This window comes from Pongo pygmaeus, chromosome 17, assembly GCF_028885625.2.
Source record: "Pongo pygmaeus isolate AG05252 chromosome 17, NHGRI_mPonPyg2-v2.0_pri, whole genome shotgun sequence".
Classification (NCBI taxonomy): Eukaryota; Metazoa; Chordata; class Mammalia; order Primates; family Hominidae; genus Pongo; species Pongo pygmaeus.
In genome coordinates, this window is record NC_072390.2 from 94,574,431 (window position 1) to 94,587,340 (window position 12,910).

General features: G+C 45.6%; 1 protein-coding gene across 7 annotated transcripts in view; it reads left to right on the top strand.

Annotated features, from left to right (window-relative positions):
- The window catches only part of ATP9B (ATPase phospholipid transporting 9B (putative)), a 305,466-nt gene that overhangs the window by 225,539 nt on the left and 67,017 nt on the right, over positions 1–12,910 (top strand). For all 7 annotated transcript variants that reach the window (XM_054460401.2, XM_054460402.2, XM_054460403.2 and 4 more), the window contains 2 exons: positions 1,643–1,755; positions 4,342–4,590. In XM_054460401.2, coding sequence (XP_054316376.1) covers positions 1,643–1,755; positions 4,342–4,590 — 362 coding nt within the window. The remainder of the gene's footprint in view (positions 1–1,642; positions 1,756–4,341; positions 4,591–12,910) is intronic.

Below are 12,910 nucleotides of genomic sequence, written 5' to 3' on the forward strand. Positions count from 1 at the left end.
ACCATGCGTCGCAGCACATTGTGAAGTAAGTGCAGACACCCCTTGGAGACAAGGTGAAAGCACCACGCATGGCAGCACGTTGTGAAATAAGTGCAGACACTCCCTGGGGACAAGGTGAAAGCACCACCCATCGCAGCCCGTTGTGAAGTAAGTGCAGACACCCCTTGGAGACAAAGTGAAAGCACCACACATCGCAGCACGTTGTGAAATAAGTGCACACACCCCCCGGGGACAAGGTGAAAACACCACGCATTGCAGCCCATTGTGAAGTAAGTGCAGACACCCCTTGGAGACAAGGTGAAAGCACCACACATCGCAGCACGTTGTGAAATAAGTGCACACACCCCCCGGGGACAAGGTGAAAGGACCACGCATCGCAGCCCGTTGTGAAGTAAGTGCAGACACCCCTTGGAGACAAGGTGAAAGCACCACACATCGCAGCACGTTGTGAAATAAGTGCAGACACCCCCCCCACACCCCCCCAGGACAAGGTGAAAGCACCACGCATCGCAGCACGTGACATACATGTCCAGAGGGTATTTGAGCTTCTGTGTGCTACTTTGCTTCTATAAAGCCAAATAAATAAAACATATGCATATGTAATATGTGTATTTTTAGGTTAAGTGAGATCTCTTTGTCACCTAATACATGGCCCAACTTTTCTGGCCGTCCTCCTAAGTAAGGACTGTGGTACTTGAGGAGCAGGCATTAGGGAAGCACACTCAGATAGCCCAGTATTTGGAAAACACTAAAGAAAAGCCGTCCTCTCTTTCTGTCTGTCCTTCCTGTCTGTCATTCCAAGGGATGCACATACATGTTAAGGATTAAACACATCTGGAATATCCGTTTCTGTTCAGCTAAAAAGACCTAATTTTTTGAAATAGATTTTTTTTAAAAATTAATGGACACCTTAATTTGGGGCTCGTTGATGTCTTTCTCAGGCAGTGTTCTATATTGTAATTATAAAGGTGGTGACTCAGTTTTCTAGTTTTATGTCCGCCTCTTTCAGAGCAGGCAAAAGTTGCATTTGTTCCAAATAACAGATCTGAACTGAAAGACAATGACTGGACTTTTCTTCATATAACTAGAGCCCTTCCCATTATTAAACGTTGTTAGAGGCTGCGTGTGCAGTGGCTCACATCTATAGTCACAACACTTTAGGAGGCCAAGACAGAAGGATCACTTGAGACCAGGCTGGGCAATGTAGGGAGTCCCTGCCACTACAAAAAACAAAAATATTAGCTGGGTGTGTTGTTGTGCGCCTGTAGTCCTAGCTATTCGGGAAGTTGAGGCAGGTGGATCACTTGAGCGCAGGAGGTGGAGGCTGCAGTGAGCAGTGATAATGCCACTGCACTCCAGCCTGGGCAACAGAGTGAGACCCAGTCTCCAAAAAAAAAAAAAAAAAAAACCACAAAAATGTTATAAAGGTACCTTGACATGCTAGGGAGAAAATATCTTATTCTTCCTATTAAAATGAAAATAGTAGCAAGTAACAGTCTTAACGCTACTTTGTATTTACAGTCGGGCATCCCAGCTGCTTCAGCACGTGGATGTGCATGCAGCATGCCTGCATAGGAGGAAAGCTGGGCCTTCCCGCAGGCCTCCAGCATTAATGTGTTTGCTGTTGTCCCCTTTATCCTAGGAACACTCACCAAGAATGAAATGATATTTAAGCGGCTGCACCTGGGCACCGTATCCTATGGCGCCGACATGATGGATGAAATCCAGAGCCACGTCAGGGACTCCTGCTCACAGGTAAGTGGGTTCCTCCTGCACGGGGTCTGCTTCCACACATATCCCGCGCCATGAGTCCAGCCGAGCCTCGTGTGTTCCCATCTGTAAATTAGCACACTTCTCGGTGGTCTTAACATCTTGCTACTTCAGTCGTCCGTTCGAATACACGAATCAGGAAATCGTCTTTGATGAGCGTTTGTACAAGAGTGAAATCGTAGAAGGCATAGTGTGCTGAAGTCATTTATTCATATTACATTTTACTAGTGAGTTATTTGTAAAAAATTATTCAGTAAACATTGTATTTGAAGAATATTCAGTAGGGTACTACATCAATATGTTTTCTAACGTCCCGTTTTTCTCTATAATAAAACGTTCTCATATTTTGAAAGGTAAATTCTTTTTTCGCCTTTTCGGTAGACACAAGTAGACACCATAGCGTTAGGGACCTCGTATCTGTCACTCACCTTCCTGTCATCAGTGCCCGGGTGGTGATGTTTCATCTGTAGGTGTTCGTCATTATTATTATATTACAACATGAAGCTCAAATATCACATTCTTTCATCTGTAAATATTTATTATGTGCCTCTAATTGATAAGGATTCTGCCTTTCGTTGGGGCCAAAGCTCTCTAAAGTTCTGAGAACAGGAATTAGAGGTTGAGTATCCCTTATTCAAAATGCTTAGGACCAGAAACGTGTTGGATTCTGGATTTTTTTCAGATTTGGAATATTTGCATTATCCTTACTGGTCGAACACCTCTAATCCCTTATCTGAACATCCCTTTGAGCATCAATGGCATTCAAAAAGCTTCGAGTTTTAGAACATTTCCAATTTTAGATTTTTGGATCAGGGATACTCAACCTGTATTTACTTTTAAAACAGGATTTAGCCTAGAGGCTGTACCACTTGCCGGAGATTTTGCAGGCAGTGGGTTGTGTACAGAGTCTGTCCATGGCCCCAAGTCATCCTAACAGCTGCATTCCCGCTCTACGCACCTCAGAACCACCACACTGAGCACAGCCCTGGCCCTGAGGAGTGTTTCCTTGTCATTCATTTGCATTTTTTTGTGCCTATCATAATTTGAAGTCACTGATTCAGTGTCATCAAACCTGGAGATCTGAGAGAATCAATTTAAGAGACTAGCAGACAAGGCTGCAGTGTGTGTCACAGATTTACACTTTCTGAGGCCCTTTTTCTGCCTGTTTGTTGATTTATTCTGAATATAGTAATCCACATAATAATGAGCTAAGGCCTATCAGGTTCAAAATTGTACACAGCTCACCCTGGGGGGGTGACAGTTCCCAGCGCTGCACGGCACTGCTCCCTGAACTTGCAGAGGCCACCCTTCAAAAGTGTACACAGCCCACCCTGGGGGGGTGACAGTTCCCAGCACTGCATGGCACTGCTCTCTGGACTTGCAAAGGCCACCCTTCAAAAGTGTACACAGCCCACCTGGGGGGGGTGACAGTTCCCAGCGCTGCATGGCACTGCTGCCCAGACTTGCAGAGGCCACCTGGCAACGTCAGCTGTGGAGTCTAGGAGACTTTTTGTATTTACAGTAATTTGTTTCAAACTTGATTTTTGCAAAGACTAGACTAAATGACACTTTCCCATTGCTGCGTTTCTACCAGCCAGCTGAGTTTGCTGTCTCGCAGCAGCGTGAACAGGCGCAGATGGGCTGGGTCCTCACTGAAAGGCAGCACCAACTGAGCAGAAAAGTTAAACCCTTCATTAGACAGCACTGTAATTTGATGGGCAGGAGATTCACAGTTCATTGGATCTGTTCACCCAGTCCAAGCGTGAGAGCCTTGGTTTCTAAGGAGGATTGTCATGAGTTACTCCGAAGTTAACTGAAGAAACGTTTGACGTCCTGTTGCGGTCGGGGGGAGTATCCTCTGACACCCTCTGCCACGTAGGAGGTGAATAATAAAAAGTATTGCTTTGGTGGTGCCGATGAAATCTCTTAAACACGGCTGAGCCTGAGGAGAGCCAGGCACACACATAAGCCCTAAATGGGGACTTGCTTTAAGAGAGCAGGATTCTGGGATATGACACGGGGTCGTTTTTCCTCTGAATGCAACTTAGGATTGTATTTGGTTGTTATTATCCACAAAACTAGACTGTCTAAACTCAGAGACTACTGAAAGCAGGATTAATTTATGGTATTAAGGGAAGATTCTTAAAGATTTTGTCCTTTTAGCTTTGTACAACATTATTTAAAGAAAGCTGAAAGCAGCTGTGAGTATACCATTTCATTTTGTTCTTTAATTGACTCTGCTTTTAGAAGTCATGAATAAATAGGAGTTAATGACATAGCAAATTAGTGCCATTGTTGAAGTGAATACAGTAAAAATAAATTGTCAGATTTTTAAGTAGTATAGTGAATATTTTGGTGTATTTGACAACCTGGATATATCGAAGTGCTTCACAGTACTAGGCTTAAAAAATAACTCATTAATCAGTGCTTTATAGGCGATAATCAGAATCAAATCAGGCTACTTATTTCTAGCTACTTTGTTTGTAAAAATCGTATATGTTAATAATTCCATGTTAACTAGATAGTTCTCTTTGCTCTATCTTTAATTATGTGACGTTTCATATTCTAAAGATGCAGTCTCAAGCTGGTGGAAACAATACTGGTTCAACTCCACTAAGAAAAGCCCAATCTTCAGCTCCCAAAGTTAGGAAAAGTGTCAGTAGTCGAATCCATGAAGCCGTGAAAGCCATCGTGCTGTGTCACAACGTGACCCCTGTGTATGAGTCTCGGGCCGGCGTTACTGGGGAGACTGAGTTCGCAGAGGCTGACCAAGACTTCAGTGATGAGAATCGCACCTACCAGGCTTCCAGCCCGGATGAGGTCAGTCAAAGCACAAAACCGTGGGAGCTTGTCTGTTCCATTTGGACTCCAGAGTCATAAGGATTCATTCTTTCTGGGGTGGGAAATGTAGAGGAGCAGTTTACCATAGCTTTAATGTATGTTTTAGCTGTATGTGGAAAACTGCCCAACCTATTCCAGCATGTAGCCTCTGACGTAGCCTGGGCCTTGCACATGCAAATGTGCGGCCACCACATTTCAGCACATCCCAGAATACGCAGGGCTGGTCAGCAGATGCAGACGTGCCGCCGCCATGCGTCGGCACAAACCAGAACACCCAGGGCTGGTCAGCAGATGTAGACGTGCGGCCGCCACATTTCAGCACATCCCAGAATACCCAGGGCTGGTCAGCAGATGCAGACGTGCGGCCCTCATGTGTCGGCACAAACCAGAACACCCAGGGCTGGTCAGCAGATGTAGACGTGCGGCCGCCACATTTCAGCACATCCCAGAATACCCAGGGCTGGTCAGCAGATGCAGACGTGCGGTCCTCATGTGTCGGCACAAACCAGAACACCCAGGGCTGGTCAGCAGATGTGGACATGTGGCCCTCACGTCTCAGCACATCCCAGAATACCCAGGGCTGGTCACAGGGAACAGCATGAGAAATACCAGCGAGGTTTACTGAATCACATAAACTAATTTGTGTCAAAGCTGCATTTTATAAAACTGTTGAAGTTTGGGACTGTTATTATGGCTATGGATTCCGTGTCCAAATTGAATCATCAGGTTTCCATATTAAATTTCCACATATTTTGCCAGATTTTCAATACAGGGCATTTATTTCAAAAGAAAATCGGAATGTAAATAATTTCCAAAACCTACAGAAATAGTAAGATCTTAAACATGGTAAATTAGTTATTTCTAACTTTACATCACTCTTTGATTTTTAGATTGGTAAAATTCATTATTAAATTTGTTTAATTAATGTCTTAGTATATTTTATATACAGTTTTACATACACTTTGTCCCTTCAAGGTTCTTGAGGTAGTTCCGTAATCAAGCCAACCATGGAAGCACTATAAACAAACCAGTGTCTTCCGATACTTTGTAAAACTGTGTCATATACATAAATAATTGTTGGGGGCAGGGCGTACCTTCAGTGAAAATAAAAAGAAAAAAATCAGATCTAATGTTTTAAAGAGAGGAGTCTGGTGGTTCTGGTTGACGAGTTTATTACAAAAGAGTGCCATCGTCCCCCTCCATAATGGAATAGAATCTCAGCCGAGAGACAAGATGCAACTTCACACTCACCAGAATAACAGGATTCGAAAAGACAGACCATAGCAAGGGCTGAGAGGATGCAGAGGAATTGGAACCTGCGTGTGCTGTGGGTGGGATTGGAACACGGTGCAGCCACTCTAAACAGTCTGAGCGTTCCTGAAACAATTAAACATGGAATTACCATATGCCGCGCCCGAGAGACATGAGAACAAAGACCCGTATGTTAATGTTCACAGCAGTGTTAGAGCCGGGAGGTGGAGGCAGCCCAAATGTCTATCAGCTATCAAACAAGAAATAAAATGTGGTCTGTTCGCACACATGGAGCATCATACAGTCACAAATGGCAGGAAGGAGCCATGTCTGTGATGGCGTTGAAGCACCTTTGAAACCTTTTGCTCAGTGAAAGAAGGCAGGTGCAGAAGGCAACCTGCATGCCTGTGTGATTCCATTGCCATGACATGTCCAGAGCAGACAGACCCATGGAGACAAGAGAGCAGAGCAGCAGGTACCAGGGTCTGAGGAGTGATCCCCAGTAGGTAGAAGGTCAGGGGTGGTGGACTGATCCCCAGCAGGTAGAAGGTCAGGTGCCAAGGAGTGATCCCCGGCAGGTAGAAGGTCAGGGGCTGAGGAGTGATCCCCGGCAGGTAGAAGGTCAGGGGCTGAGGAGTGATCCCCAGCAGGTAGAAGGTCAGGGGCTGAGGAGTGATCCCCAGCAGGTAGAAGGTCAGGGGCTGAGGAGTGATCCCAGCAGGTAGAAGGTCAGGGGTGGAGTGAACCCTGGCAGGTAGAAGGTCAGGGGTTGAGGAATGATCCCCGGCAGGTAGAAGGTCAGGGGTGGAGGAGTGATCCCCGGCAGGTAGAAGGTCAGGGGTGGAGTGAACCCTGGCAGGTAGAAGGTCAGGGGTTGAGGAGTGATCCCCGGCAGGTAGAAGGTCAGGGGTGGAGGAGTGATCCCCCGCAGGTAGAAGGTCAGGGGCTGAGGAGTGATCCCCGGCAGGTAGAAGGTCAGGGGCTGAGGAGTGATCCCCGGCAGGTAGAAGGTTAGGGTCAGAGGAGTGTTCCCCGGCAGGTAGAAGGTCAGGGGTGGAGGAGTGATCCCCGGCAGGTAGAAGGTCAGGGGCTGAGGAGTGATCCCCGGCAGGTAGAAGGTCAGGGGTGGAGGAGTGATCCCCGGCAGGTAGAAGGTCAGGGGCTGAGGAGTGATCCCCGGCAGGTAGAAGGTCAGGGTCAGAGGAGTGATCCCCGGCAGGTAGAAGGTCAGGGGTGGAGTGAACCCTGGCAGGTAGAAGGTCAGGGGCTGAGGAGTGATCCCCGGCAGGTAGAAGGTCAGGGGTGGAGGAGTGATCCCCGGCAGGTAGAAGGTCAGGGGCTGAGGAGTGATCCCCGGCAGGTAGAAGGTCAGGGTCAGAGGAGTGATCCCTGGCAGGTAGAAGGTCAGGGGCTGAGGAGTGATCCCCGGCAGGTAGAAGGTCAGGGGCTGAGGAGTGATCCCCGGCAGGTAGAAGGTCAGGGTCAGAGGAGTGATCCCTGGCAGATAGAAGGTCAGGGGCGGAGGAGTGATCCCCGGCAGGTAGAAGGTCAGGGTCAGAGGAGTGATCCCCGGCAGGTAGAAGGTCAGGGGCTGAGGAGTGATCCCCGGCAGGTAGAAGGTCAGGGGCGGAGGAGTGATCCCCAGGAGGTAGAAGGTCAGGGGTTGAGGAGTGATCCCCAGGAGGTAGAAGGTCAGGGGTTGAGGAGTGATCCCCAGGAGGTATAAGGTTTCTCTTAGGGGGATGAAAATGTTTTGAAATAGATTATCGTGTTGGTTACACAACTCTCTGAATATGCTAAAATCAATTCAATTGTACATTTTAAATGGGTGAATAGTGTCTCCATAAAGCTATTTAAACAGAAGAAGATGCAAAGTGAATGTAGGTTCCATGACTATTGAATGAGTAGAAAATTAAGATTCTTCACAAAGACAAAGCAAATTCATAGGTTAAAAAACTAAAATCTTAGAAAGTGTTAGGAATACTGATTCAATTTCTGAAAGTATGGATATGAAAGCTGCTCAATTCTAATTCCACAGACAGTGGAAATATGAGCCTAAAATTCCACTGTTGCTAATCAGCATGTGGGCCAGACAGACAGGGAGGCACGTGGAGAAGAGGCAGGAAGAAGGGTGGAGAGGCGTGAGAGAGCCTCTTTCCCTGGTGGTAGTACATCTTGCAGCAGAGACTCAGGTCCTTGCTGTGGAAGGGTGAGAATAGGGACAGAGCGTAGCTGCCATGAGGAAGCGGAGCTGGCGTGTGTGCGCCTGATCATGCACAGTACGGGGCTTGCAGCGTTGGGAAGGGCATCACCATTTTGCTGATTAAAATTAAGAAGTCAGAATATACAACTATAAGTTCAGAATGTTTGGAAAATTGCCTTATGAGTAATAACTAGAACAGATTTGTAGCCCAAAGAAGGCAGAACAGAATAAATAAATGTGTGTTGATAATTGAGGAGGAGCTATGCTGGCTGCAGAGCTGACCAAGGGTGGCAAGCGACTTTTACTTTAAAATTGCCTAAAAGCAGGAGTCTCTTGTCTAGGCATCTAGAAGCAGAAGAATTCCACCACTTTATGGCTCAGGAACAACCAGTCATGTCGTTCGTCTTTTTTTCCTTGAGAGTCGGCTGTGACCGTGTCCTGACGAGGCACAAACTTTCAGGATCATGGGACTAGAGCTCGTGTCCTGAAGGCAGTTCTCATGTCTGTGTGCAGATGTGGGAACCACTTTCCTGGGAAGGAAAGATGTACACAGAAGCAAGTGGTTTTTAAACTTGTCTGTACATCAGGTAGACTTCTAGGGGTTTTTTTTTTCCTTTTTTAAAATACTTATCTTTTTATATATGCATGCTAGCACCCCCATTACAGAAATGCTGGGCTGGGGCCAGGCGTGGTGGGTCACGCCTGTCATCCCAGCTCTTTGGGAGGCCAAGCTGAGCGGATCACCTGAGGTCAGGAGTTTGAGGCCAGCCTGGCCAACATGGCGAAACCCCGTCTCTACCAAAAATACAAAAAATTAGCGGGGTGTGGTAGCAGGCTCCTGTAATCCCAGCTACTTGGAAGACTGAGACAGGAGAAGTGCTTGAACCCAGGAGGCGGAGGTTGCAGTGAGCCAAGATCACGCCACTGCACTCCAGCCTGGGCGACAGAGCAAGACTCAGTCTCAAAAAAAAGAAAAGAAATGCTAGGCTGGGGCTGGACATGTCTCCATTTTGGAAATCTAAAAGGTTACACCCCACAATTGAGAACCAGTGCATTTTATATATCTTTCCTTTTGACTCACATTTAGGACTTGAGGCGAATACGGAAGTTGGATAAACGGGTGAATGTGAGGATGTGAGGCCCTCCTCCACCAATGTTTTAAGTTTTCTGTACGCTTTTCGTGGTGGTGACTCGCAGTGGGCTCAGCTGAGGTTGTCCAGGGGACAGATGGAAACATCCCCTGATACAGTGACCTCAGGAAGAAGAAAGCCTAAATGCGCCAGCAGATTTATGGTATTTGACAAAGTATAAGCCACGGCTAGACTTCAAGGAAAACAAGCTTGCTTATTTAAAGCTTTAGTTACGTAGGCATTTTTCTTTTTGTTGTTTAGTCAAGATACTAACTTACTCTAACCAAAATATATGAATTTACCAATTATGACATGTCATTAGCCATGTAAGAACCTAAAGGATGGGCCAGGTGCGGTGGCTCACGCTTGTAATCCCAGCACTTTGGGAGGCCGAGGTGGGCGGATCACGAGGTCAGAAGATCGAGACCACGGTGAAACCCCGTCTCTACTAAAAATACAAAAAATTAGCCGGGCGTGGTGGCGAGCGCCTGTAGTCCCAGCTACTCGGAGAGGCTGAGGCAGGAGAATGGCGTGAACCCGGGAGGCGGAGCTTGCAGTGAGCCGAGACTGCGCCACTGCACTCCAGCCTGGGTGACAGAGCGAGACTCCATCTCAAAAAAAAAAAAAAAGAACCTAAAGGATGATGAAAAAGTAGCCAAAACAATGAAAGTGGTTTTTTTAAACATGGGAAGTTGAGAACATGGATCACTCATCTCCCCTCAGACTCTGCGGATCACAGGTTGGCTTTCCGTCTTTCTCCACACTCCGTCACCTTCCTGTCTCCAGATAAGTGTCAGTGATGCCACTGTGATGGCACAGCCCTGCATCGCAGCCCGGACACACTCCTCTCTGTCACCACATGGTCACCATCACCGGAGCTTCTCTGTGTCATTGAGCCTTTCATGAGAATCTCTGCCCCCGGTGTGGCCGGGCACACTTGCACGCAGCCAGCAGCCTTACCTCGTGGCAGGTTTTTGCTGTCAAACCCGTAATGCCTTCTGTTCCCGAGACCTCTCTGAGTAACTCCATGTGCCTGCCGCCTTCCCTCCAGTCATTCCCGTGCATGGCGTTGAGACCGGTCTGCTCAGGCGCCTTCGCGGAGGTGCTGGTCTTGGCTTCCCTGCTTGGGTTCGACCAGTGCCCCATCCAAATGCTCTTCCGGCCACATCAGTAATTCATGATGGTGGGTACATGTGGATTGGGTGGTGCCTTCTGTGGACTGGCATAAAGGGATCATTTACTTTTTCCTAAATGCAGTTATATTACTGTTTGAAATTTCTGTAGTCACTCCGTTACTTTTATAATTATTCAGAGCATTTTGTTCAGCAAGGCTGCGCCAAGCTTGTGTGGAGCTGCGTCCTGGCACTCGCTTGTTTGCTCCTTCTGTGCTCTTCCCTAGCCTGACATCCCTTGGCTGCCCTCATCCCAGGCTGGGGGTCCCCAGCTGCCCATTGGCTCATGGGACTCCCGTGTGTCTTCTGGGTGGGCATCCCTCTCCATGTTATTGCAGGTTCTGAGTAGCAGACTTTATCTTCCTTGCGCCACATCTACCTTCTTTTCAGGGGCTCACGAGCGTCGCCTGCTGAGCGAACCTTGGCTGTGGGAAGATGGTGCGGGGAGCTACCAGTCAAGTGGGAGGAGGGGAGTAAAACACATCTGTGGGAATATTGGTCCTTAAAACTATATTAGTGGAAGTTTAAGTAGGAGCTAGTTTCCTAGAGTTTAGCAGGGCTGTGTCCCAAAGTTTAGATGGTATTTGCCTTTTTGGTACAATGTGAAATTATGATGAAGAACTTAAGTTCCTTCTTGTGAATCACATTGTCACTTCCCTCTTTTCAGAAAGTAATTGGCAAAGTCTGTGAAAATTGGGATCAGTTGAAGTATTAGATTTCAGAAAAGCTCCAGAATACAATGTCATCATCATATAGAGTTTTTCAACCTTGAGGAAATGTGGAAACCCGAGCTCCACTCTTCCCATTCCCTGTCAGCGTGCCATTGCCTACACCATTCTGTCAGTGGGCACGATTGTTAAGCTTCCTTTAGTCAGCAGCCCTGTTATAGTTCATAGATTGTGTTGACTGATAGATATGTAAAAATCTCTGTAGCTAAACTCAGAACCACTTTTGGAATTGGGGTGTGTGTATGTGTCCCAGATCTATTTATTTAGTAAAAGAGAATCTGAGCGAAGAGGCGTAGTTCCACAATCATAAGCAAATATGGGCATTTAGACCGACAAGATGATGAGTTGAGACTTGTGAGATTTATCAGTTGCTGTCTTCTTAGCGTTCTAGTGTGGGCTGTGAGACAAACTCAGGTCATGAGCAACTGCTGTGTGAGAGGAAGCAAGCCCCCATACTCCTGTCAAGAAGGGGTTGAACACATTGTTTTTTCTGTTACGGCATTCTGGAAATTCTCAAAAATGTCATGTGATTATGTATTGAAAAAGAAGTATTTTCCTGCCGTAAGTATGAGAAACCTAGAGATTTTTCCCAAAGAAAATTGTATTTGAAGTTTTAAAAATACTGTATTACATATTTACCATATTACCTTATTCCACATTTTTTATTCAAAGTATCTGGGATTTTTTATTTTTAAGTTTTAATATAAGTCATAACACTTTTTGAATCTTAAATTGGGAATTCACAATAGAGATTTCATTGACTCCAAGATTATTAAGAATTTAGAGAAATTATAGACATTGCTAACCTTACAGTTAAATTTTTTTACTTGTCTAAAATGTCTTTCTACTAGGGAAATTGGACAATGATAAAAAATAGCAGAACATTAAATAACCTTTTAAAAATCCCTAAAACGTATTTTAAATCTGAAAATGAAAGCAATAGACTTCATCATAATTTTTAAAGAGCTCTATTGATGCAATGTTTGCAAGTCCCTAAAGCCTCAGGAAAATCATCTAAATGGTTCATTATTTAGCTTATTGAACTTTGCTGCAGTTAGGTTGACGGATGATAACAGTGTTTCCTGATCACCAAAGTACCATTTTAAAAGCATTTTTTATCGAATAAAGTGCTTAGAATATTGCACCCTGGAGCTTTATTTAGGGAAATGGTTCAATTGATGTTTTCTATTTAACCTCAGCTCTGACCTATCACAACATCTATGGTTAATAAGTAACATTATCATTTGAGAGACTTAACTAGTTTCATCCACTGTGCACCCACACCATCCTCTTAAAACCCTGTTTATGGCGCTGTGTCATCTCGGTCTTTAGGAAGGATGCAGCTTAGTAAGTAGAGTGCCCTAGTTTTAGTCGCTGATACACAGTTGCTGTTCTTCAGGAAATAAGCAGTCTTTGATTTTCATTTTTCCTAAAGGAGAAACAGTCTTTCCCCTTACCTACACATGTGCATAGATGAATCTGTATTATACAAATAATTGAATTCTGAGGAATTAATTTTAAATCCTTAAAGGTCCTGTGAGGCATAAGCAATTAAACACTTGAAGTGTGATGTGTCTTGTGTGGTATGTTTGGTGATAACGATACTTGAAGGTAGACATGATGGTGATTGTCAGTGTAAATAACTGATTTCGTATTCATAATGTGGAACCTACTTATGCCCCAGTCATTGTTTCTTATGATAAGTGATCAATATTTCATTTTCTCTAAGAGAGTAGAAAGTTCTGCTTGCCTATCACTTGGTCTCCGCAGGCTCAGCATAGCAGGCTCTAGCTGAGCAAACGTTAAATGCTCTCT